Here is a 27,023-nt window from a genome sequence, read left to right on the forward strand (position 1 = left end):
ATCACTATCATGAGAGAGAAACAACTGGAAAAAAAAATTAAAACCAGAATCTCCAGACATGAGGGGAGAGTCAGGTGAACAGTAGATACTAACATTCACCAACAGGTAAGATGACTCAGAAGCAGTAAGAAACTCTATAAAAATAGAAAAGTCGGGCCCTGGCTGGTTTGGTTCAGTGGTTAGAGCGTCGGCCTGCGGTCCCGAGAGACCCGGGTTCGGTTCCCGCGAAGGGCACATACCTCGGTTGCAGTTTGTCCCCGGCCCTGGCTGGTTGTGCGGGTGGCAGCCACTCGATGTGTCCCTTCACGTCGATGTTTCTCTCTCTCCCTCCCTCCCTCCCACTCTATCTGAACAAAAAATGGAAAAAAATGTCCTCGGGTGAGGATAGAATAAATAAAAATAGAAATAGAAATAGAAAAACCTCTAAACCCAAGTGTCAGTAACCTCAGGAAGAGAAAACACCGTGACCGCGAACAAGCACAGGAGAGCAGAGAGGAAGGCTGTCCAGAGAGAACGGGTGTCCGTCCGGCGGCAAAGCTTCCTGTCCGCTGAACTGTGAGAACAGCGACGAACAAACCGGCGCACAGGCTGGAAGGGGAGCGGAGCAGAGCGCTCGGACAGGAGAGCGAGAACCAGAGGCGCGGGAGAGAGGACCGTGGAGCGCGAGGACCCTCCGGAGGTCCAGTCTCCAATCCGTGTCAGTCCTGGCAAGAGACAAGACACCCAGTGAAACAATTCAAGAGAACGTTCCAGAACTCGAGGACTTGAATGTCAAGACTAGAAAGACCCACCTAAGCATGCGCAGTACAATGGACAGAAAATGAACCCAAAGGCAGGCCCACATTCCAGTAGACTGGGACCAAGAGAGGGAAAAGGCCCCGCAGGAGGGACCCGTGCTTGGAACGGCGTCCAGCCTCACCATAGCAACGCAGCACAGACGGCAGGGCCCCATGTCCCCCCGTGAAGGGAAAGGACCGCCCGTCCGTCATCGTGACAGCCCAGCGACCGCCCTCGAGTGGGGGTTGACACCCTCAGACCCGCCGGGACTCAGGAATGGAGCCCCCTGCCCCTTTTCTCGGAAGCGTCATGGAAGATAACATTCAACCAAAACCCAGGAGTGAGACAGGATGACAGGATGCAGGAGACAGACCCACGGAGGAGGGGGGCCAAGGACAACCTCAGGATGCCGTGTGGGGGGACGGCTCCCAAAAAGAGCAACCCAAGCACATGCGAGGAAATTACAGTCTGGAGTTAAATGTATGGTCGTCATCATCATCATCATCATGTTTAGTAAGAATAGCATTTTAGGACATTTTAGCATTTATCTTCAGATAGAGCGGAAGGGAGAGAGGGAGGAAGAGAAAGAGAGAGAAACATCGACATGAGAGAGACACATCAACTGGCTGCCACCCCACACCGGAGCCGGGGACACACTGCCACCGAGGGACGTGCCCTTAGTGGGAACCGAACCCGGGTCTCTCTGGTCCGCGGGCCGACGCTCTAACGGCTCAGTCAGACCGGCCAGGGCTGAGTCGAATTTAAAATAAAACCCACTGAAAACACAGCGTAGGCCAAGACGAGGATTTTCCTTCTGGAGAAAACCCCGTCTGTGCAGGAAGGTAAGGAGGTCGCGGTCGCCCTCCCGGCTCCACAGTCTAGGTGTGGTCCGCGGCCCTGGCCACGCAGGCCCGAGAGAGAGCCAGCGGCGGATGCCGGGAGCCCGAGAGGTCACAGAGTGTGCGAGGCCGACACCGGAGGGACCCTCAGCCCTCGTCCCCCACAAGGCGCAGCGCTGCCTCGGGAAAATCAAGGAGGGGTCTCGGTGTGCTGCGCAGAGATGGCGACAGGTAAGAGCAAGGTGACTGACGAGTCTGGCGCGGTTTGGAATGAGCACCTGACAAAGAACCTGCTCTCCAAGAGAAAGACTGCAGAGGTGACAGGTGTCCGGGGTGTCTCTGACCCCGCCCCGTCATTCGTGGGGACTCCCTGGGCTCTCACCGGTCACCCAGGTGGACACCTCTTCGCACAGCTTCAGGAGACTGTCCACACAGCTCTGCTGGGTCTTCAGAAACTTCAGTTCTTCCCACCTGCAGTCCAGCACGTCCCTCATGTCGTATGCCTGCTCCCGGGGCGAAAGACCTTTTCTCTCTGGGGAGGAACGAGAAGAAGGAACTCAGAACAGACGTGACCTTTTCCACGGCGACCATTTCTTCCCTCTCTCAACACGCCGCACGTTCTGGGGCGGAGCGAGGGGGCGCAGGCCGGGCCCCTCCGTCCAGGTGTCCGTGAGCTCAGCCACGTGGACGCAAGCAGAGGAGCACCCCGACCTTGTCATGATCGGACCCCGTTCCTGTCCTTTCTCTTGAGGATCAGAAACCAGGCCACAGGCGATGCAGCCAGGTGCTGACAGAGACGTCTGTGCTGCCGCAGCCGTCCTGAGACGCCGGCACGCCGGGGCGGGCGTGGGCACAGCGCAGGCACCCCACCTGTTCCCCCACTCTCCCGCTGTGCTGTGGCTCCGTGGGGAAATGCTCCTATTTATAAGGAAACACACACTGAATCTGCAGGAAGGGAGGGTCGTCCGGGCGGCAAGTTATTCTGCAGGGGTGGGGGGCTTTCTCAAAGGGGGCTTTCCAATCTAGTTACCGCCTTTCCTAACGTTGTGCGGGTTTCAAGATAAATAATAAACGCAGTCGTTAATCTTTTCTTTTTTTCCAAAAGAAAAAAAGAAAAGAAAAGAAAGAAACCACCCCGTCAATTTAAGGGCAAGAAGAGCCCCTCACTGTAAAGGGGACGAGACCCCCCTTCTGCTAAACCCCGAGAGCGCAGACACCACGGTCCCCGCCTCGCAGCCTGGCGTCCGCGCTCAGCTCCGCACTCACTCAGGTCCCAGATGTCGAGAAACTGAGTCCTGTTGCTTCTGATCAGCTCCAGCTGTTCGACCAGCACCGTCCTGCTCAGGAGATCGGCGGTCACCTTGGTGAACACGGAGTCGGCGGTGGCCATCAGCTCCTTGCCTTCCTCGGAGATGTGTGCCAGGATTTTCTCATTGGTTCCTGCCCAGGGAGAGGACACAGTAAACACCAGCGTGTCCGATTCACGCCCGCCTCCCGCCACCTCCGCAAGCCGCTCTGTCCCGACGCCCAACCATCCAAGCAGAGGCCACGCCCAGTCTCCGGGGCTGCTTCTCCCCTCACTGGGGAGGTTTGGGTCTTACCCAAACTCACTTCCCCAGCACTTCCTTGGTCCAGCCAGGAGAACCATGTCCCTGGGGCTTTTAAAACCCATGTGCCCTTCCGCAGTCTCAAATCACACATCATCTCCCCTCAGACCCCCATCTCGAGAGCCCCCAGGCAGAAGAATGAACCCCGCCAGGCGACGGGACGCAGGTGGCAAGGGACCAGGTGGTTCCCTGGAGGTGTTTTCACGGCCCGTGGAAACACACATCGACCAGGCCCACTCCGCACTATCTTGCAAGATTCTGAATGTGAATTTCCGGATCAATCTAGAGGGCGAGGCTTTAAAATAGACTTGGTTTAACCACCAGGAGATTCCCCTCTAAGCGATACCCGGGTTACAAGATCAAGAGAAGACCAAGTCCCTCTGTGCCACTGAAAATCGACACAGCAGCTTTGTTGCTGCGAAACCCTGGGGGCATCCCAGGTGCCCTTCAGTGGGTGAAGGGACAGATCTGTGGTCCATCCGACGGCGGAATATTGGCTGGTGATGGAAGAAAGACGTGAGCGGTGGAAAGGAAACTTCCGTGCGTGTTGTTCGATGAGCAAAGCCAGTCTGCAAAGCCCACGTAAAGATTGCGAATACATGCTGTCCTAAGAAGCAAAACTGTGGTGGGGGTGGGGCACGAACAGGCAGAGCGCGGGGCGTGTCAGGGCAGGGAGATGGCTCTAGACCGCATCGCAACGGCAGCGCCCATCTTTGCCCATCTGTCCCAAGCACAGAGACACGACGGCAAGAGGGGGCCTCGGTGAACTTTGGCCCTTCAGTGTTAACAATGTGTCAGTGTCAGAGGTGGTGAGGGCTGGACCACACCCAAGCCAGTGAGGGGAAGTTCTGCGCTGGGGCGGGGGAGGGGTGAGTAGGGAACTGTGTACTTCATGGGTCGTTCCTCTATAACCCTAAAACTGCTCTAAAAATAATGGCTGTTGCCCTGGCCGGTTTGGCTCAGCGGTTAGAGCGTCGGCCTGCGGTCCTGAGAGACCCGGGTTCGGTTCCCGCTAAGGGCACGTACCTCGGTTGCAGTTTGTCCCCGGCCCTGGTCGGTTGTGCGGGTGGCAGCCACTCGATGTGTCCCTTTCACATCGATGTTTCTCTCTCTCTCTCTGTTCCTCTCTCTCCCTCCCACTCTCCCTGAACAAAAAATGGAAAAATGTCCTCGGGTGAGGATAAAAAAAAAAAAAAAATGGCTGTTGCTTTAAAAATACACAATCTTTTTGTTTGTTTTTTGTTTGTTTTTTATCCTCATCCGAGGACATTTTTCCATTTTTTACTCAGATAGAGCGGGAAGGAGAGAGAGGAAGAGAGAGAAACATCAATGTGAAAGGGACACATCGAGTGGCCGCCACCCACACAACCCAACTAGGGCCGGGGACAAACTGCAGCCAAGGTACGTGCCCTTAGCGGGAACCGAACCCGGGTATCTCTGGACCACAGGCCGACGCTCTAACCGCTGAGCCAAACCGGCCAGGGCTACACAATCTTTTCATGTGAGCTTTTGATAATGTTCATAAGCCCTAGCCGGTCTGGCTCAACGGTTAGAGCATCTGCCCTTGGACCAAAGAGTCGTGTGTTCGATTCCAGTCAAGGGCATGTACTTCGGTTGTGGTTCGGTCGCCAGCCCTGGTCGGGGTCGTGCGGGAGGCAACCAGTCGATGTGTCTCTCTCACATCGATGTTTCTCTCCCTCTGTCCCTCCTACTCTAACTGAAGATAAATAGAAAAATATCCTTGGGTGAGGATTAAAAATAATGATGATGATGACGATCCCCATAAAAGTCCCACATCAGTGATCTTATTTGATCCCTACAAGAACCCTGACATGGAGACAGCCTAGCTTTTATTTTGGCTCTTCAGCAATTTGATGAAACTGAGGCTCAGAATCAGCCAAATTGGGATTTTTAGATCTAAATCCAGTGCTTTTCCACTAAACCTGGACCTGAGGGCTCACACATACACCTGGATGTGCTGTGTGCCGGGCCATGGGGATCTCCGCTCTGCCTGCAGGCGCTGGGGCGTGGGGGGGCCGACAGCCAGACACACTCAGCTTTCTGTCCAGCTCAGCAGCAGGGGACTGTGCATTTGTCCTCAGAACAACAGAGTAGGTTTTATTTATCTATCTTTTTTAAAATCGATTTTAGAGAATGAGGAAGGGAGAGGGAGAGAGAGATAGAAACATTGATGAGAGAGAACATCGATGGGCCGCCTCCTGCATGCCCCCCACTGGGGATCGGGCCCACCACCTGGGCGTGTGTCCTGACCGGGAATCGAACCGGTAACCTCTTGGTGCAGGGTCGATGCTCAACCACTGAGCCACACCAGCCGGGCTAGGTTTTATTTATGTATTTATTTTTGTTAACCTTCACCCGAGGATATTTTCCCATTGATTTTTTTTAGAGAGAGCGGAAGGGAGAAAGGGAAAGGGGGAGAAGGAGAGACATTGATGAGAGAGAGACACATCAACTGGTTTCTTCCCGCACACACCCCAACCAGGGCGGGGATCACACCTGCAACCCAGGTACGTGTCCTTGACGGGGAACAGAACCCGAGACCCTCTGAGGCACAAGTCAATGTTCTCACCACTGAGCTTACCAGCCAGGGCCACAGAGTGGGTTTTAGAGCCAGACATGCTTGGGTTCTGAATGCTCAGTGTCTTGGAGACCTTGGGTAAGTCACACCCCTACCTCTACCTCTACCTGAAACACGGGACCTCCAGGGCGCACTGTCAGAACAGCTTCAAGGACACAGCAGCTGGTGCCGAGCAGGTGCGCCAGGGGCGGCGACCTTCCGTATTGGTTCTCGTGCACACACAAGACAGCCTGGTCCTTGCTGGGCCCCTGCATCCACCTGCTTCCTTGCCAGACAGCAGCCCTTCCTCAGTGTGTTGTCAGGACACCGAGGGGACCCCCCAAACATACCGTACAATTTGTAGAGATGCTTGACGTCCGGCCAGGTGAGCAGATGCTTCAGAACCTCCCCCAAGTCATGCACGGCCTCCCCATGGCTCCTCGGCCACGACTTGGTGATCACAACAGACACGAGAGTCCCAAATTTCCGCAGGTCACTAAGAGACAGTGCCCCGAGGACACTGGTCTGAGACTGTAAGAAAATGAGTGACGAGGAGGGAATTTAGATAGTGTTTTTTTTTTTTAATTAATTAATTTATTTATTTTTGGTTAATCCTCACCTGAGGATATTTTTCATTGACTATTTTAGAGTGGAAGGGAGGGGAGGAGAGAGCGAGAAAGAGAAATATCGATGTGAGAGAGACACATCAACTGGTTGCCTCCCGCACAACCCCAGCCAGGGCTGGGGATCGAACCTGCAACCGAGGTACGTGCCCTTGACTGGGAATCAAACCCACGACCCTTCGGTCCGAGGGCCAACAACCACTGAGCCAAACCCACTGGGGCAAAATGGGTGTGTTTGTTAATAATAGAAGTAACTTACTCAATAGTGTTTCAGAAATCTTTTGTGACTAGTTTTACAAGACTTCAGGGATAAAAAAGGAAAAAAAGCAAGAAGCAAATACTTAACTTCTGTAGGGCATTTTGCTCCCCTGGGACAGGTCTGGAGCGAGGAAGACCAGAGCCGCACAGACACCTCCCACAAGTCACCCCCTCTGGCTCACTGCCAGCCCCCGCGCTGTCCCTGGACTGTCGCATCAGGAAACAGTACCCACCGCCTCGGAATCTACGGCGTCCTGTACTTTGTATTCCCACACTGCCATGCTTCCCAAGGCTGCCCGCACACCGTAGACATTTCAGTGCACTTTCTGCAGCCCCACCAAGAAACAAAATGTTTAGGTTCAAAGTTTTTACAGAAAGTTTCAGGAATTACTTAAAAAAAATAAAATAAAGAGGTCGGGTTTGTTTGCAATAGATACTTCCTCGTGCCTAAAAGGATAAAAGCCTTCTCCAGGAATTTAGGAAAAGGATGGAACACCATGACCAAGTGGGATTTATCCCAGGGACGAAAGGTGGGTTTAATGTAAGAAATCAGTTAAGCCCTGGCCAGTTTGGCTCAGCAGTTAGAGCATCGGCCCTCGGACCAGAGAGTCCCGGGTTCAGTTCCCGCTACGGGCACGTACCTTGGTTGCAGTTTGTCCCTGGCCCCGGTTGGGGGTCATATGGGTGGCAGCCACTCAATGTGTCTCTCTCACATCGATGCTTCTCTCTCTCTCTCTCTCCCTCTCTCCCTCCCGCGCTATCTGAAGATAAATGCAAAAATGTCCTCGGGTGAGGATAAAAAATAAAAAAAGATATCAGTGAATGTAATACATCAATCATATCAATAGAAAAAAAATAACTCGACGATCTCAATAGACACAGAAAAAGCATCGGGCCCTGGCCAGTTTGGCTCAGCGGTTAGAGCGTCGGCCTGCGGTCCTGAGAGACCCGGGTTCGGTTCCCGCTAAGGGCACGTACCTCGGTTGCAGTTTGTCCCCGGCCCTGGTCGGTCGTGCGGGTGGCAGCCACTCGATGTGTTCCTTTCACGTCGATGTTTCTCTCTCTCTCTCTGTTCCTCTCTCTCCCTCCCGCTCTACCTGAACAAGAAATGGAAAGGTGTCCTCGGGTGAGGATTAAAAACAACAACAACAACAACAAAAAAAACATCGGACATATCCAACAGCCTTTCATGATAAAAACACCCAAACGAGGACTGGAGGGACTCCCCACTGGGTAAAGGGCATCCACCATCTACGGAAGCCCACAGAGAACTTCCTACCCAAGTGGAGAAACAAGACAAAGATATCTCCTCGCCACTTCTATTCTACATGGTCCTGGAGGATCTGCTCACGGCCACCAGGCAAGGACAAGGTACAAAAGGCACCCAGATTGGAGAAGGAAGAAGCAGAACTGTCTCTGTTCACAGATGACATGACCTCACACGTAGAAAACCCTGAAGAACCTCCCGTCCCACACACCCACACAGGAGGCTGCCTATGTGAGCTGGTATGGAGCGGAGCATCCTCTCACTTTGCAAAAAAAAAAAAAAAAGACCCTAAGTGAATGCATAGGATCAGACAATTTTCTTCCTTAAATGTTTTGTCAACCTTTGGTGTCTTTTTCTTTTTTTAATTCTCACCCAAGTATATTTTTCCATTGATTTTTAGGGAGAGCGGACGGGAGGGATGGGGGAGGGAGAGAGAGAGAAAGAGAAACATCAATATGAGAGAGGCACATCAACTGGTTGCCTCCCGCATGACCCCCACTGGGGCCAGGGATCAAACCTGAAACTGAGGTACGTGTCCTTGACCGGGATTCGAACCCTTGACTCTTTGGTCCACTGGCTGATGCTCTAACCGCTGAGCCAAACCGGCCAGGGCAGCCGTACCAAGCAGTGTCAGAGACAACAAATACCAGGAGCAGGGTTTTCACGGGGACCTTTAGGAGTGGCCTGTGACTCCCGCCAGGCTCAAGGTCACAGGCCTGTGATTGACGGCACATCCCTGTCATGCCACCGCAGGAAGCGGAGCGGCATTTCGAGGAGCTGGTCGAGGGTCCTGGGTTCCAGAACCAGCCCTGCAGACTCGGACGGGGACGCCCCGTGCCCTGCTGGCGGTCGGAGCCCAGTCTCAGAACGGGCGGGCACGTAATAGCCCTTCCTGTCGACATCGGAAGGCAGCGGTAACCCCGAAGGGGTCCCGGTGGGCGAGCCTGCTCACCTGGCAGGCCACGCTGACGGCTTCAATGACGCAGTTCTCCAAGCACTTGTACACGCTGTCCTCTGGGCCCTCGGCCTCCCACTGGGTGTTGCAGTAGGCGGAGATCTGGGAGGAGAGCGACTCCTGCAGGCGCAAGGGGAGCGATGAGAGCCCTGGGCACGGCCCCCCAGCGCCGCGGGGCACGGCCGCCCTCCTGCTGCTTCCTGTCCCGCTGTTCAATCAGTTCCCCGCTGCTCGAACCTTCTGCCCCCGCAATGGCCGTGACACCAGCGAGACTGCGGTGCAGTCGCTTCCCCACTGCAGTTTGCAGAAACAGGGAGGGCTGGAAAACGGACTCGATTTCTCCTCGCTCGCGTGTTCCGACCGAGACCCGTGGGACGTTACCTACCAAATCCCCACGTCATGCTTAAAAACCAGCTTCGACTTTCCCAGGGTCACGAGCCTGAACTAAAAGGAATACTTTCTTGTTGCCTGTCGCCGGGTTTCATAGAGTCCTGTCACCTCCAGGCCACCCGGTGGCAAAATCCTGTTCCCTTAGTCTTCCCTGGAAGGCCATCTGGGGTCGAACAGCAAGTGGACCGGGAGCAGACACACAGTCCCATCTACCTATCCCCGTGCCCGGGGGCTGTCCCCCCTTCAAAGGACCCTGCATCTCGCCGGCTGTCATCAGAAGTCTGGTCCTCTCATTGTGCCTTTGCCCCCGAGAGGCACCCCCCGACCTGGGTACCTGTTTGAGCCTCCCTTCCATGTCCCTCAGCAGGGACTGCTTCCAGAGGTACTCTTCGGGGAACTTGATCTCCACCAGCCGCCGCCAGACCTGCAAAAGCCACAGTTGAGTGACAGCGCCCATGACAAGGAAATGCCACAACGCCACAAGGAAAAACTCCACCCTGGCCGGTCTGGCTCAGCAGTTAGAGCGTCGGCCCGTGGACCAGAGAGTCCCGGGCTCGGTTCCTGCTAAGGGCACGTACCTCGGTTGCAGTTTGTCCCTGGCCCCGGTTGGGGTCGTGGGGGTGGCAACCAGTTGATGTGTCTCTCTCACATCGATGTTTCTCTCTCTCTCTTCCTCCCTCTCTCCTTCCTGCTGTATCTGAAGATAAATGCAAAAATGTCCTCGGATGAGGATAAATTAATTCATTCATTCATTTAAAAAACAAGGGAAGACTCCTATGGCAATGCGAAGGGCGCTGGACTGTGAGGTCACCTGGCTTCGGATCCGCGGCTGTCACCGAGCAGTCGGCGGGTGTCAGGGCCCCCACCTTAGCCCAGAAAACAAAGGGCCCTGATTGGACAGGTGACCACGCCAGTCCTCTGCTGTGTAAACTGGTTTTCATTTGGAAAACATTTCCCGCCAATGTTTTGTTTTGAAATATGACGCGGCGTGATGGACCTCCAGCAGATTCCAGCTGTTAACCCCGAACACGACTCCCCCTCTTCAGTCGGTCCCTGGGCGTTCCCGCTGCTGAGCCCCTGGGAGGGGGGGTGCCAATGCCATGTCGCTGGGCCCCTACGTGCTTGGGCAGGTGTCTCCTACCGTGTGGTCCCCCCGCTACACATCACAGTGGGTGGCACGCTCAGGACAGTGCACGTGGGTGACACAGTGCTCTAGGAGGGTCCCTGTCCACAACCCCCATTGTCCACGCACATGGTGACTCTCTGGGTCCAGGATGCAGGCCGGGGACAAGCTCTGCATGCGGTGATCGCATCTCTCTCCCAGGGGCGTCCTCGGGGGCCCTTCTCGTACAACGCGGAGCTCTGAAAAGCTCAGGCTGCCTGTTCCAGAGACCGTCTCTCAACCTACTCGCCTCCAAATTCTCCCATGATTAGATTCAGATTGAATTCTCTTCGGTGGGTTGAGCCACGCTGACAACATGCTGACGGACATCAGCACCTCCCTGTGACCACGCCCCATCTCAGGGAGGCTGCTGCCCCTGAGATCCGATGCCAGGAGGCTGAGGGTCCTGGTCTGGTCGGCCTGAGGGTTAGGTCTGCCCTTGGCTACCACGTCCTCGGTCACATTTCCACGTCCTCGGCCACATTTCCACGTCTTCGGCCACATTTCCATTCCTCCACTGTAAAATGCTTCCTGTGGTGCTGGGGGCGGAGGGCTCTGCATCCTTGCTCCCTAACACTTCGCCCTGCGGTCCCAGCATCCTGAGTAGATCAGCCTAGGTCAGTGATGGTCACAGTGATGGTCTCCCATTGTAACTGCTGCTTTGACATTTATTAGCATTCCTGCATACACTTTTTTTTTTAATAAAGAGCTTTCTTTTCTCCGTCCCCTTTCGTCCTGTAAACATCTGTAAAGGATCGATGAAGTCGAGTATCATCACACTGACACACATTTGGCTAGTGAGGGCCCCTTTGGGCTAGCTTCTGCTTCCTTTTTTTTTAATCTTTTTTCTTTATTGATTTTAAAGAGAGGGGAAGGGAGAGGGAGAGAGAGATAGAAACACTGAGGAGAGAAAACATCGACCAGCCGCCTCCTGCATGCCCCACATTGGGGATCAGACCCACAGCCTGGGCGTGTGCCCTGACCGGGAATTGAACCGGCAACCTCTTGGTGCATGGGTCAATGCTCAATCACTGAGCCACAACGGCCGGCTGTTTCTCTTTCTTTAAAGTGAGGACACATTTTTGCCCTGACCAGTGTGGATCAGTGGTTGAGCACCGTCCCATGCACCAAGAGGTCCCTGTTCGATTCCTGGTCAGGACACGTGCCCAGGTTTCAAGCTCAATCCCCAGTAGGGGGCGTGCAGGAGGCAGCCCATCGATGTTTCTCATCAATGTTTCTCTTTCTCTAAACTCAATAAACACATATTTAAAAAATAAATACAGCCCTGGCTGGTTTGGCTCAACAGTTAGAGTGTTGGCCTGCAGTCCAGAGAGATCCGAGTTCGGTTCCCGCTAAGGGCACGGACCTCGGTTGCAGTTTGTCCCCGGCCCTGGTTTGGTCGTGTGGGTGGCAGCCACTTGATGTGTCCCTTTCATGTTGATGTTTCGCTCTCTCTCCCTCCCACTCTCTCTGAAAAAAAAAAAAAAAAGGAAAAATGTCCTTGGGTGAGGATAAAAAAAATAAATAAATACAAAACAAGATGGAAAATTTCAGATCTACAGAAATGTTGCAGCGAAACCACTGAGAGTTCCCCTCTGCTCATGTCTTCCCCAGCAAGGACCCCTGCCAGGGCCGGGAAATGCACCGACAGTCCCACGATCTAAAACGCAGACTTGATCGGACATCGCCGCTGTTTCCCACGCATGTCCTCTGCCCTCCCGGGGTCGCAGCCAGGAGCGCACCCCGCCTCCAGGCCTGTTTCCCGCTGAATCGGCCGCTCCTTCCTGAAGCAGGGGTCTGTCCGTGGGAACCGCCCTTAGAAGCCACGATGGGCTCTCAGACCCGAGTGTCACTATTTCTAGGTCCTTTCAGTGGGTGGAGTTGGAACTGTTTTTGTTTTTTTCTTATCCTCACCCGAGGACAGTTTTGCACTTGTCTTCACATAGAATGGGGGGAGGGAGAGAGAGAGAGAGAAACTTTGACATGAGAGAGACACATCAACTGGCTGCCACCTGCACAACCCCAACCGGGGCCGGGGATGAAACGCAACCGAGGTACGTGCCGTTAGCGGGAACCGAACCCAGGACTCTGGTCCGCGGGCTGACGCTCTAACCGCTGAGCCAAACCGGCCAGGGCTTCCTTTTCCATTACAGTTCACACTCTATATTATTCTGTATTAGTTTCAGCAAAGTGGGTAGAAAATCATGTACTTTGCAGAGTGGTCCCCCCCTGCTTCAAGCCCCCACCGGCCCCATGCACGGCCACCACGCTATTACGGACTCCGTCTCCGGTGCCGCATCCTGCGACTGTTCTGTAAAGACCGACCCGTCTGGACTGCCGGACCCCTTCACCTTTCCACCCAGCCCCCCAGGCCTCCTCCTTGTTGGCAACGATCGGTCCGTATCTAGGAGCCGCTCCACCTTGTTTGCCGGTTTATCTTGTTCGTCAGAGTCTAGGTATAAGTGAAGTCATATGGTGTTTGTCTTTCTCTGGCTGATTTCACTTTCTCTGGCTGATCGAACCGGGACCTCTTGGTGCACGGGAAGGGATCATACCCTCTAGGTCCATCCATTCTGTCGCAAAAGGCACGACTTCACTCTTTGCAACGACTGAGCAGTGTCCCACTGTGAACGCCCAGAACTCTTTCATCCACTCGTCCCGACGGACACTGGGGCTGCTCCCACGTCTTGGCTGTTGGACACAGCGCCGCAACGGACCCAGTCATGTGTCACTCTCCTTCCCGAGCTCCGTCCAGCCCACAGTGCTGCCGTCTTCCCGTCCACACACCCCTCCCACCGTGCGGGAGAACCCGCTCCCGACAGCAGCGAGCCAGGCACACGCGCCCCGTCTTACACACTCAGAGCACAGCTCCGCGACCGCCACGCGCCGCACTTCCAGCGAATCGAGGCTGCCGTGGTCCCCTCCGCTCTGAGGGCCTTTCCCCACCGCAGGGACAGCTGATGGGTGCGGGGACGCAGGGACGGCAGATGGGTGCAGGGACGCAGGGACAGCAGATGGGTGCGGGGCATTTGTCTCTGTTCCGTTGTGGGATTTCCTGACCATCCTGCTGACGTCGGCAGGCTGCAGTCTGGCTCGGTGCGGTCAGAGGGGCCTGGGTTGGGCGGCTGGTCCCCCTTTCCACGACTGTGGCCTGGAGCTGGCGGTCGTGGGGACGCAGCCGAGCTGCCCACTGGGCTCTGAGGCTGAAGGCGAGGGGCCTGTTCTCGGGGCGCTCTGCACGAGCCGGGGTCCGCCTCCTCCAGCTCAGGTTTCCTCCTCTGTGAAACGGGGACAGCTCAGGACGCTTTCATGGTCACATCACCATCACCGCTCCGAGCTCAGTCCTTCTCGTCCGTCCGTCCGTCTGAAACTTGCCGCGATTACAGACGCTTTTCGAATCCTTTCATTAAAAGTCAGAAGCTGAGTGAAGTGTTCAGCTTTCTCGCTGTCTTCCTAGAGCACCTGTTCTGGCCCCGCCTGTGTCAGGGGGCACCACCTGCACACACTTTCTGTCTTCCCGGGAGGCAGGCGTGGACCTAGAGGCCTGGGTCTCCCTTGGAGGCAGAGAAACGGCTGGAAATGACGTGTGAGCCGTCGATACGGGTGACAGCGCCCCCGGTGGACACGGGGAAGAAAAACCTCAGCTTGGTCCACAATGCGACCAGGGAAGCTGCTCCCGTAGTGACCACGTGTCGCATACCTGTCACGGTCCCGCTGGCCACGGGCCAGGCGAACAGAGCAACCTTGATCATGACCTTTGTCTGCTGAAATTTTCCAGAGGGCCCTCACCCCTCTGGTTTCTGAGGGAACGAGGGGAAAGGTTTTGCTTTCTAGAAAAAGATGCGTGGGTGAGACTGCAGGACCGAGCCCAGTCCACAGCCAGAGGCGTCACGCTCCGTGGGGACAAGGCCTACAGAAACCTCACCTCACGGGGAGACATCTACGAGGGGTCCGCGGTCTGCCCGACACCCTGGCCCGCGTCGTAACTTCCGGTACGCGGAAAGGGAGGCGCTCCGAAGCCAGCGGAGCGGGAAGGGCTTCCCCGCGGCCTGTGCAGCCCCGCCGGCCGCTCAAGGTGTCACCGCGAGCTCGAGGCCGAATCCACGGGAATCCTCGGCCGCCCCGGCCCTGCACCCTGCTCCGCGCCCGAGAGGCTCTTCATTGCCTGGGGTCCTGGGGACCCTCCCACCTCCCTGAGGCGGACTTCTCTCTTTCCCGTGTCCAGATGCCACTCTGCCCAGTGTCCCTTTCAAGGAGTCCCCGCTCCCACCTCCTCTACGCCCACGCCATCAACTTAATTCATAACCTCAGCCCTGAATCAGGCCCCAAACACCCCCCTACAAGCCCCCGCCCTGGACAAGGTGTGCCCGCCGCCAGGGCGCCCCGCAGGCTGGGTCACCAGCACCTGCCTGGCCTCCCCGAACCCGCTGGGGATCGGCACAGGATGGGGCGCCAGTGAGGTCCCAGTGCGGGGGAGGCAGACGGGCCCACCTGTCGCCTCCCTGCAGCCACACGTCACACGCCGCGGCTCACCTGGATCTCCAGTTGGTACGTGAAGTTGGCGGCGGTGGCCTGGGAGCTCTGGAGCATGCTCTTCTTGAAGACTCCCCGGAGCCACTGCTCCGTCGTTCCGAGGGTCTGCTGGACCACGGTCCTCACGGACTCCTTCGTTCCCGGCCCACTTCCCTGCGCATCCGCTGGATCCTGTTCCCACGGGGGGGGGGGGGATCGTCCTGAGGTGTGGGGAGAGACCTCTGGCCCCCACGTTCAGGGTGGACGCCCGATAAGCCACATTTAGGTCACACAGACGTTCACACACTGGCCTCGCCAGCAACCCGTTTCCAAAGCACTTTACTGTCCCCAGAACTTCCCGGTTCACCCGAGTGGGTGACATGGGGACAGGTGAGGACAGGGATGCGTGCACATGGGCACTGAGCCTCCAACGACAGCTCAGGGGAGTCGGCCGTCTCATCCCGGGCCCATGGGCTCTGCCCCAGGAAAAGCCTTCACGCTGTCTCCAGACTCGGGGGAGAGACGCACCCCAGTGCAGCTGCCGGCAGCTCGGAGGCCGTGGGGACACCAACAGCCCACCTGTGAGCACGGAGTGAACCCACGGCCCCTTCCATCGCACTTTCCTTCCGTGCGGCTGCTCCCTCCCACCTCCACTCCCTCCACACCCCATCCCTGGGCCCAGGCCTGTGCGATGCCTCCCTCCCTCCCTCGTTCCACGAAGCACTCACTGCGTACTCCGAAGCCTCTCCCAAGGCTCTGTTCTGCATTCCAGAGAGCCCCCCAAATTGTGTGAGCATCAGAACCCACAAACTGGGTCTGCGGGCCCCTCTCCCGCCCTCCAGAGATGCTCCCTGAGAGCACCCCCATGCCCTCTGCCCCAGGGCAAGGGACACTGGCAAAGCGCGGCTGTTCCTGCCTGGAGCTGACAGGCGGACGGACAGACAGACAGGACACATGGTCATTAACCGCGGTAAGTGCCAAGGCAGGCAGGTACAAGGCATTTCCAGGCACCTGCAGGGCACTGGACCCAGCCTGGGGGGCGGGGCGGGGGAGGGGCTCTGCCCTGACAGGTGAGGGGTGGGCAGAGCGGGTGGGGTGGGCTGAGGTGCCGTGAGGCTGAGGCTGGAGCACAGCACACCAGGCGACAGTTCTCTGCTGAGAACTGGACGTGCCACCCTTGCGCCAAGTCCCCGAGCAGCACAGCACCTTCCGGAACAACCCAGAAGCTTCCGCAAGTGTGCACGCCCTCCGTGCTGGCCTCGCCTAGACCTGGGCTTCACCCCAGACACACTTGGCTGCCCGCAGGCCCTCCAGACGGATGAGAGGCCCCTTGTCCCTTGTTCTGCACGGATTGTCTCCTGTGGGGAGGCAGCCCTGCTCCAAGGCCCTGCCCTTTGCTCCCAGAGCCCCCGACAAACAACCTGCTTCTCATGCACCCCCACCCCCGTGCTGCCTGGGCCGTGTCTGTTCATCTTGGGGTCCCTGCAGCCAGCACAGGCGTAGCTCAGAGCCTGCAAATCTCCACGGGAACCTTCCCCTTCTCTCCTTGCTCCTCTCCTGCTGGTCCTTGGACCCCACTAACCCTTTATATCAGCACCCAACCAAAGCCCCCAAGCTCACCACGGCCCTCCGCTTGGCTGCGGCTCCGCAGGGTTGTGTTTTACGGCTCGGGCGGAGTATTTCAATCACCCTGTGGGTTATCTAATCTGAGATCCCAAACAACCTCTAAGAGCCCTCCAGAGCTGAGCGATGGCTCACACGCAGCCGACATGGAGGCTGGTCCTGCCTAGGGTTCTAGCGCCCAACTCGGGAGCCCACAATCCCCTCACCAACCGTGTCGATGACAAACGCGTCTCTGGCACCTTAAAGAGAAAAACCCAAGCCCTGGCCGGTTTGGCTCAGCGGTTAGAGCGTCGGCCTGTGAACCAGAGAGACCCGGGATCGGATCCTGCTAAGGGCACGTCCCTCGGTTGCAGTTTGTCCCCGGCCCCAGTTGGGGTTGTGCGGGAGGCAGCCACTCGATGTGTCTCTCTCACATCGATGTTTCTCTCTCTCTCTTCCTCTCTCCCTCCCGCTCTGTCTGGGGATGAATGCAAAAATGTCCTCGGGTGAGGAATAAAAATAATAAATAATAAATAAATAAATAGGAAAACCTGAAAGGGATAACGTCACAACACATCATTCTTTCCCAGCACCGAGGCTCAGTTCCGAGGTGGAATACGGGGCCCAAGTGAACGGTGCAACCATGACATCCGACACCACCTGCACACTGCAGCTGGCGAACTCGGGGGGTGAGGACCCCCCACACTGCAGCTGGCGAACTCGGGGGGTGAGGACCCTCCACACTATAGCTGGTGAACTCGGGGGGTGAGAACCCTCCACACTATAGCTGGTGAACTCGGGGGGTGAGGACCCTCCACACTATAGCTGGCGAACTCGGGGGGTGAGGACCCTCCACACTATAGCTGGCGAACTCGGGGGGTGAGGACCCTCCACACTACAGCTGGTGAACTCGGGGGGTGAGGACCCTCCACACTATAGCTGGTGAACTCGGGGGGTGAGGACCCTCCACTCTGCAGCTGGTGAACTCGGGGGGTGAGGACCCCTCCACACTATAGCTGGCGAACTCGGGGGGTGAGGACCCTCCACACTATAGCTGGTGAACTCGGGGGGTGAGGACCCTCCACACTATACCTGGTGAACTCAGGGGGTGAGGACCCTCCACACTATACCTGGTGAACTCGGGGGGTGAGGACCCTCCACACTATACCTGGTGAACTCGGGGGGTGAGGACCCTCCACACTATAGCTGGTGAACTCGGGGGGTGAGGACCCTCCACACTGCAGCTGGCGAACTCGGGGGGTGAGGACCCTCCACACTGCAGCTGGCGAACTGGGGGGTGAGGACCCTCCACACTATAGCTGGTGAACTCGGGGGGTGAGGACCCTCCACACTATAGCTGGTGAACTCGGGGGGTGAGGACCCTCCACACTGCAGCTGGCGAACTCGGGGGGTGAGGACCCTCCACACTACAGCTGGTGAACTCGGGGGGTGAGGACCCCTCCACACTATAGCTGGCGAACTCGGGGGGTGAGGACCCTCCACACTATAGCTGGTGAACTCGGGGGGTGAGGACCCTCCACACTGCAGCTGGTGAACTCGGGGGGTGAGGACCCTCCACACTATAGCTGGTGAACTCGGGGGGTGAGGACCCTCCACACTATAGCTGGTGAACTCGGGGGGTGAGGACCCTCCACACTATAGCTGGTGAACTCGGGGGGTGAGGACCCCTCCACACTATAGCTGGTGAACTCGGGGGGTGAGGACCCTCCACACTATAGCTGGTGAACTCGGGGGGTGAGGACCCTCCACACTATAGCTGGTGAACTCGGGGGGTGAGGACCCCTCCACACTGCAGCTGGTGAACTCGGGGGGTGAGGACCCTCCACACTATAGCTGGTAAACTCGGGGGGTGAGGACCCTCCACACTATAGCTGGTGAACTCGGGGGGTGAGGACCCTCCACACTGCAGCTGGCGAACTCGGGGGGTGAGGACCCTCCACACTATAGCTGGCGAACTCGGGGGGTGAGGACCCTCCACACTATAGCTGGTGAACTCGGGGGGTGAGGACCCTCCACACTATAGCTGGTGAACTCGGGGGGTGAGGACCCTCCACACTGCAGCTGGTGAACTCGGGGGGTGAGGACCCTCCACACTGCAGCTGGTGAACTCGGGGGGTGAGGACCCTCCACACTACAGCTGGTGAACTCGGGGGGTGAGGACCCTCCACACTACAGCTGGTGAACTCGGGGGATGAGGACCCTCCACACTGCAGCTGGTGAACTCGGGGGGTGAGGACCCTCCACACTATAGCTGGTGAACTCGGGGGGTGAGGACCCCTCCACACTGCAGCTGGTGAACTCGGGGGGTGAGGACCCTCCACACTTCAGCTGGTGAACTCGGGGGGTGAGGACCCTCCACACTATAGCTGGTGAACTCGGGGGGTGAGGACCCTCCACACTATAGCTGGTGAACTCGGGGGGTGAGGACCCTCCACACTGCAGCTGGTGAACTCGGGGGGTGAGGACCCTCCACACTATAGCTGGTGAACTCGGGGGGTGAGGACCCTCCACACTGCAGCTGGTGAACTCGGGGGGTGAGGACCCTCCACACTATAGCTGGTGAACTCGGGGGGTGAGAACCCTCCACACTATAGCTGGTGAACTCGGGGGTGAGGACCCCTCCACACTGCAGCTGGCGAACTCGGGGGGTGAGGACCCCTCCACACTGCAGCTGGTGAACTCGGGGGGTGAGGACCCTCCACACTGCAGCTGGTGAACTCGGGGGGTGAGGACCCTCCACACTACAGCTGGTGAACTCGGGGGGTGAGGACCCCTCCACACTGCAGCTGGCGAACTCGGGGGGTGAGGACCCCCCACACTATAGCTGGTGAACTCGGGGGGTGAGGACCCTCCACACTGCAGCTGGTGAACTCGGGGGGTGAGGACCCTCCACACTATAGCTGGTGAACTCGGGGGGTGAGGACCCCTCCACACTGCAGCTGGCGAACTCGGGGGGTGAGGACCCTCCACACTATAGCTGGTGAACTCGGGGGGTGAGGACCCTCCACACTGCAGCTGGCGAACTCGGGGGGTGAGGACCCTCCACACTATAGCTGGTGAACTCGGGGGGTGAGGACCCCTCCACACTGCAGCTGGTGAACTCGGGGGGTGAGGACCCTCCACACTATAGCTGGTGAACTCGGGGGGTGAGGACCCTCCACACTGCAGCTGGTGAACTCGGGGGGTGAGGACCCTCCACACTGCAGCTGGCGAACTCGGGGGGTGAGGACCCCCCACACTGCAGCTGGCGAACTCGGAGGGTGAGGACCCCCCACACTGCAGCTGGCGAACTCGGGGGGTGAGGACCCCCCACACTGCAGCTGGCGAACTCGGGGGGTGAGGACCCTCCACACTATAGCTGGTGAACTCGGGGGGTGAGGACCCTCCACACAGCAGCTGGCGAACTCGGGGGGTGAGGACCCTCCACACTGCAGCTGGCGAACTCGGGGGTGAGGACCCTCCACACTATAGCTGGTGAACTCGGGGGGTGAGGACCCTCCACACAGCAGCTGGCGAACTCGGGGGGTGAGGACCCTCCACACTGCAGCTGGCGAACTCGGGGGGTGAGGACCCTCCACACTACAGCTGGTGAACTCGGGGGGTGAGGACCCTCCACACTGCAGCTGGCGAACTCGGGGGGTGAGGACCCTCCACACTATAGCTGGTGAACTCGGGGGGTGAGGACCCCTCCACACTGTAGCTGGCGAACTCGGGGGGTGAGGACCCTCCACACTATAGCTGGTGAACTTGGTGGGTGAGGACCCTCCACACTATAGCTGGTGAACTCGGGGGGTGAGGACCCCCCACACTATAGCTGGTGAACTCGGGGGGTGAGGACCCTCCACACTATAGCTGGTGAACTCGGGGGGGTGAGGACCCTCCACACTGCAGCTGGCGAACTCGGGGGGTGAGGACCCTCCACACTGCAGCTGGCGAACTCGGGGGGTGAGGACCCCCCACACTGCAGCTGGCGAACTCGGAGGGTGAGGACCCCCCCACACTGCAGCTGGCGAACTCGGAGGGTGAGGACCCCCCACACTGCAGCTGGCGAACTCGGGGGGTGAGGACCCCCCACACTGCAGCTGGCGAACTCGGGGGGTGAGGACCCTCCACACTGCAGCTGGCGAACTCGGGGGGTGAGGACCCTCCACACTATAGCTGGTGAACTCGGGGGGTGAGGACCCTCCACACAGCAGCTGGCGAACTCGGGGGGTGAGGACCCTCCACACTGCAGCTGGCGAACTCGGGGGGTGAGGACCCTCCACACTATAGCTGGTGAACTCGGGGGGTGAGGACCCTCCACACAGCAGCTGGCGAACTCGGGGGGTGAGGACCCTCCACACAGCAGCTGGCGAACTCGGGGGGTGAGGACCCTCCACACTGCAGCTGGCGAACTCGGGGGGTGAGGACCCTCCACACTACAGCTGGTGAACTCGGGGGGTGAGGACCCTCCACACTGCAGCTGGTGAACTCGGGGGATGAGGACCCTCCACACTACAGCTGGTGAACTCGGGGGGTGAGGACCCCTCCACACTGCAGCTGGCGAACTCGGGGGGTGAGGACCCCTCCACACTGTAGCTGGCGAACTCGGGGGGTGAGGACCCTCCACACTATAGCTGGTGAACTTGGGGGGTGAGGACCCTCCACACTATAGCTGGTGAACTCGGGGGGTGAGGACCCTCCACACTATAGCTGGTGAACTCGGGGGGTGAGGACCCCTCCACACTGCAGCTGGCGAACTCGGGGGGTGAGGACCCTCCACACTATAGCTGGTGAACTCGGGGGGTGAGGACCCTCCACACTGCAGCTGGTGAACTCGGGGGGTGAGGACCCTCCACACTATAGCTGGTGAACTCGGGGGGTGAGGACCCTCCACACTGCAGCTGGCGAACTCGGGGGGTGAGGACCCTCCACACTGCAGCTGGCGAACTCGGGGGGTGAGGACCCCCCACACTGCAGCTGGCGAACTCGGAGGGTGAGGACCCTCCACACTATAGCTGGGGAACTCGGGGGGTGAGGACCCTCCACACTATAGCTGGCGAACTCGGGGGGTGAGGACCCTCCACACTGCAGCTGGTGAACTCGGGGGGTGAGGACCCTCCACACTGCAGCTGGCGAACTCGGGGGGTGAGGACCCTCCACACTGCAGCTGGCGAACTCGGGGGGTGAGGACCCTCCACACTGCAGCTGGCGAACTCGGGGGGTGAGGACCCTCCACACTATAGCTGGCGAACTCGGGGGGTGAGGACCCTCCACACTGCAGCTGGCGAACTCGGGGGGTGAGGACCCTCCACACTGAAGCTGGCGAACTCGGGGGGTGAGGACCCTCCACACTGCAGCTGGTGAACTCAGGGTCGGGGAAGACCCCCCACACTGCAGATGAATCCCTGACGTGCATGCCAGGGTGTATCTCAGAGACATAACGGGCGTGGAGAAAGTAGAAGCAAAAAGCAGGAATTTCAAAGACAAGGGAGCCCCTGCATTGGGAGAAACCAGTGGGAGGGGCACGGGAGGGGCTAGAAGTGGGAGGAGGGCAGGGCACCGTGCCGGCACGGGGGGTCGGGGGGTGGGGGGGTGGGGGTGGGGGGGGTGGCGCATGTGGCCTGTGCTACTGCATCTAAGTTCAAGTCCACGGGGAAAAGCTGAAGTGGGAAAGACCATCCGCTGATGAGCAGAGGAGTGTCACCTGCTGCCTTGGCCACATGCTCTGCTCTGTAACTGCCCAGTTACCTGACACTCTGCCCTTTAGCTCCTCCCTCCCTCCCAAGTAAGACCGATCAGAACCGGGCGGACCCACCCGGCACCAGCAACATCGTGGACAGAAGCAGCCGCTCTGCGTCATGCCCGCAACCCTCCAGGCGGCGGAGCGCCTCTGCGAGGGAGGGTGCCCGCAGCCCCGTCCCGTGCTGGGCACGGCGCTGTGCTCTGCTTACCGCCAGCGGCTTCAGACTAACGATGGCGCGGACGATCTCGGCGGAGGAGGCCGGCACCTCGTAAAACGTCTCGCTTTTCGTGAGTGTGCAGACAGTCTCGTGAAGCTTCAGGCACACGGTCAGGTAGGGCTGTGCCGAGGTCTCCTGGAGAACCCTGCCCGCAGGGAATGAAGAGGGGTCACAGAGGGCCCGGGAACAGGACGGCACCCATCACCCGAGGCGAGTTCCTTCCCTGTAAAATGCCAACAGGTAGCCCTGGCTGGTGTGGCTCAGTGGTTAGAACGTTAGCCCTTGCACCAAAGGCTCATGGGTTCGATTCTGGTCAAGGGCACATACCTGGGTTACAGGTTCAGTCTCCAGCCCTGGGCAGGGGTCGTGTGGAAGGCAACCAATCGATATCTCTCTCACATGACTGTTTCTCTCTCTCTCTCTCTCTCTCCCCCCCCCCTCCTTCCCTTCCACTCTCTTTAAAAATTAATGGAAAAAATATCCTCAGATGAGGATAAATAGATAAATAAATACATAAATAAAATACAAAGAGGAATGGCATTAATTTGATCCCATATAGGATAACATCAGGGAAATTTCATCCATCTCTCGAACTTGCAACCAAGACAAAGGACATAGTCCTTGGCGCTGCCTCCCTGGTGTGACTTACTGCAACAGAAAGAAGTCAAACTATCCCAAGGGTCTCCGCTTACTTGGAAAAAAAGCTAGGGATGTACATTACTAGAGAGTAAACAATCAGGTCCACTTGAAAACAATTCTGAGACCGTGGGAGGGAGGAAGGCTGGACGGCCGTGTGCGACGGATCCTCCGCCAGTTGGGGACCAGGTGTCTGAGGCCTGGCACGCAGAGGTGCCACCTACTGAGTCGCTCAGAGTGAGGCTTAGAAGGCAGGAGCAGGGACGTCCGAGTGAGGCGGCCGCCAACGCACAGAGTTCGCTGAGGTCCCTGAAGTCGCCTGACACCCCCACCTCTGGCCTGAACACCTCAAGAACTCAGGTGAGGCAGACGGGAGGGGCCTCAGGATCTCAGAAATCGCCCGCCTCCCACCCCGTGAACATCACCGTATTCTGCACACTGTCCCCTCCAGGTGTCAGAGGTCACACCAATGTGCTAAAAATTCTGGATAACTGCGTAAAGCCACCTGGACATTTACGTGTGAAGACAGAGTGTGGAAGGGACGCAGGGTCCCAGCGTGGGTGTGCAGTGTGGTGACAATAATTTAGAACTCAGTGGAAAGTGCATAGGAGACAAAGACCAGATGGAAATAACCCCAAATCTCAGCCGTTTAGAGCTATGATTTCCCCTTAAGAAACAGGACAGCTGCGTTGATGACTCAAAGGAAGGACCGGGGTATATACATCGGGTTGTGGCTACAGCTATGGGACCCCCAGGGAGGGACACCTAGCTCCTTTCCCTTTTCTACTTACTTGTCCTGAAACATGTTCAGGAGGTGCAGCAGCATTTTAAAAAGACTCTCAATGTCCTAGGTGGTGGAGAAAAGAAAGTCAGGGAAGGCTGGACCCCGGCAACCACAGCCTTTGCTGAAGCAGACCTGCCAAAACCCAGCAGACAGAAGGCCCAGCAGCGAATTCTTTTGTTGCTACAAACGACTTTTCAGGTGCTGGGGCACTAAACTTGATCCTTTGGAAATAAGATTCGGGATTTAAAATTATACCGTTGTTTCCACCCCCAACACGGGAGAGGAAGCCGGAAGCTGTGACGTGGACCAGCGCTCAGGGGTGACTTCGCACCCTGCCCCCCGCAGACGTACGTACGGAGAGGCTGGAGTTTTACTGGAACAGCAGAAGCGGGGACCCCTCCCCGTTCCCTGCTTCACCCTGGCTCTACACAGTTACTGTGGGGCCGCTTCTGCTAAGCGAGAACTCCAGAGCCTCTGGCAAGGACAGACCTCCAGGTTTCTCTGGGAGATCTCCCTCAGTCCCTGAAGCCGGTACAGGGTCCCCACGAGGCAGTCCAGGACTCGCGCCGGACAGCTCCGCAAGTAGTCGGTGAATTCTCGGAGGTAGGCAGCCAGGTTGCTCAGAGGCAGCAGACTGAACCAGGACCGGAACAGGTGTCCATCCACGGCCAGCAGGTGTTTCTTCTCCTTCATCACTTGGAGCAACTGCTTCCTGTGTGAGGGGACACGGGGGCGGAGATCCGGGAAACGGACTGAGTGAAGTCGCATTAGGAGGGGGCGAGGAAGTTCAGGCTTTGAAAAGTAATTTAAATGCCAATTAGTAGATCAAAAGAAAGGTAAACAATAACATGTTCAGGATTCATAATCACGGTGAGCCTTGAAAACACGATGCTCAGTGAATCAGCCAGACACAAAAGGACAAGCGCTGTGTGACTCCACTCATGGGGCACACCCGGTGTGGTCAAGGCCACAGGGACAGAAAGTAGGAGGGAGGCAGCCAGGGACTGGGGAGGGGCTGGGGAGTGAGTGTCTCAAGGACACAGAGCTTTGGTTTGGGAGGAGGGGCCAGTTCTGGAGATGGTGGTGGTGACAGCCACGCGGCCACGTGAATGTGTGGAATACTCGAGCCGTGCCTGCAAACACGGGAAAAGCGGTCAATTGTATGTTGTGTCTGTTTTACCACAGTCAAAAAACGCTAAGAATGAAGCCTTTCCCAGCTCTGGAGAGAGAACTGATACATAACATTGTGTCCCTTCCAGGTAAGGGTGAGTTGGTTCGATACATTGTATCGTGCGCCGTGTGGGGCGCTGGGGCCTTAACCACACCTCCATCCTGCTGCTTAGCCAGCATCCCCTGTGGTGGCGAGACACCTGAGATCTCCCCAGCAGCCTTCAGGTGTCACCAAGATGTACGTTAGCCCCGCAGACCTCACCTCATAGCTGGACATGTGTCCTCTGACCGACGTCCACCCTTTTCCCCAGCCCCGGTCCCTGGTAACCAAAATCAACTGTTTCTGTGAGTTGGACTTTTTAGATATCGATGAGTGAGATCAGACAGTCTTTGTCTCTGTCCGACTCACCTCACTGGGCATAACACCCTCAGGGGTTATCCACGTGGGGGCAAACGGAATAACACTGTTTTGGACACACACTTCTTTGTGATCTACCCTGTCTCCACAGGGAGACTGCTGTGAGCCCTGCTGCAATGGCCAGGGGGTGCAGAGGTCCCTGAGGTCGCTTCCTGGGGATAGCTGGATCACACAGGGTAGTTCTTCACTTTCTGAGGAACCCCCTTACTGGTTTTCAAAGAGGGTGCGATAGTTCACACATGATACGCTCTGGTGACTGAGTGAGTGCCTTGGATCAGAGTGGGAGCGAGCCCAGGGCAGGTCACAAAGCAGGGTGCCAGAGAGGTGGCAGAGGTTGGAAAACAAGTGGCTAAAGGGGCAGGACAGAAGAAAGCCCACTTCTGCCAATAAGGCAGGCTCCTAGGGCCACGGCTGGTATCTGGCCACGTCAACGGCTGTTTCTTCCACCGGTCCACACACTGAAGGGCATTCGCTCTACGCGGCACCATCTACGCAATCTTACTAGGTTTTCATTTCTAAAGGTCCCAAAGGTCGTGAAGGAGGAGTCACTTATTTTAGCTCACGCTTTACTAGGCCAGAGGCCGTGGGGCTGGGGGCGGGGCGCGCCCCGGGAGCAGTTTCCCGGCAGGTGCTCGGGAGTGAGGGCCTCATTCACGGGCTTTTCTTTGACCCCTGAGCTTAAACTGGACTCCCCGTTTGCTCTTGCAGTTTGTCACGGGCCATTTTTGTATTTTTCTGTATATTTCTTCTAGGTTTCAGATTCTTTAAAGGAGTCATTTCCCGAGAAGGGACGCACTACTTGTGTCCCTAGAAGCGGGACCAACGCGCCACGGAGCGCACCGCGGTGTTCACACCACTTACTCGTGTGCTCTCGTTTCCCGACGCTCCGAGAAAGAGATCCCTTCGAGGGCTGCCCAGGTGTCCTCAGACTGATGCCTGGAGTGCCTTCCTCCAAGGCACTGCCCCACACAGTGGTGGAGCACAGGCAGAGTGCCCACCCAGAGGAAGACCCCTTCGTCCATGCTGTCTTGGCACAGGCTCACCAAGGACTCTCGCCACCTGGAAATGGAGCAGAGATCCCGTCGTGAGCTGAGTGCCAACCTGGCTCACCTGAGGCCTGACGCCCCCGGGAAGGGCCGGCTCCTGCACAGGAGCACCCAGGGCGAGGGGGGGGGCTTCGCAGAGACAGGCCTGGGGAGAAACACATGCAGGGAAGACGGGCACCCTCTACATCACCCCCCAATGCATGGGGCACCAGACAGGCCCCCACTGAAGGCCCACAGCAAACTCCATCTTCCTTGACAATAGGGGAAACTGAGGCTCAGGTCGGCTAAGTACTCTACACATAGCCATCCAGTGTGAATGGATAAAAATTACACCTATTTATTTATTTTTATCAGATCAGCAAAATTATATTTTGGGGGTGCCGCAGAATTTTAGTCATTACTTTATGTGCCATGAGGTGATAGGTTGGCAACCACT

The 27,023-nt window shown here is 57.6% G+C and overlaps 1 protein-coding gene across 5 annotated transcripts in view; it reads right to left on the reverse strand.

Moving 5' to 3' along the window:
* The window catches only part of RNF213 (ring finger protein 213), a 99,698-nt gene that overhangs the window by 50,829 nt on the left and 21,846 nt on the right, over positions 1-27,023 (reverse strand). For all 5 annotated transcript variants that reach the window (XM_036267868.1, XM_036267867.1, XM_036267869.1 and 2 more), the window contains 10 exons: positions 26,403-26,600; positions 24,443-24,665; positions 23,961-24,016; positions 22,525-22,678; positions 14,990-15,160; positions 9,629-9,718; positions 8,902-9,024; positions 6,152-6,332; positions 2,883-3,056; positions 1,999-2,148 (listed from right to left, as the gene is read on the reverse strand). In XM_036267868.1, the coding sequence (XP_036123761.1) occupies positions 1,999-2,148; positions 2,883-3,056; positions 6,152-6,332; positions 8,902-9,024; positions 9,629-9,718; positions 14,990-15,160; positions 22,525-22,678; positions 23,961-24,016; positions 24,443-24,665; positions 26,403-26,600 (1,520 nt within the window). The remainder of the gene's footprint in view (positions 1-1,998; positions 2,149-2,882; positions 3,057-6,151; positions 6,333-8,901; positions 9,025-9,628; positions 9,719-14,989; positions 15,161-22,524; positions 22,679-23,960; positions 24,017-24,442; positions 24,666-26,402; positions 26,601-27,023) is intronic.

Source organism: Molossus molossus, unplaced genomic scaffold (assembly GCF_014108415.1).
Source record: "Molossus molossus isolate mMolMol1 unplaced genomic scaffold, mMolMol1.p scaffold_m16_p_19, whole genome shotgun sequence".
In the NCBI taxonomy this organism is placed as follows: Eukaryota; Metazoa; Chordata; class Mammalia; order Chiroptera; family Molossidae; genus Molossus; species Molossus molossus.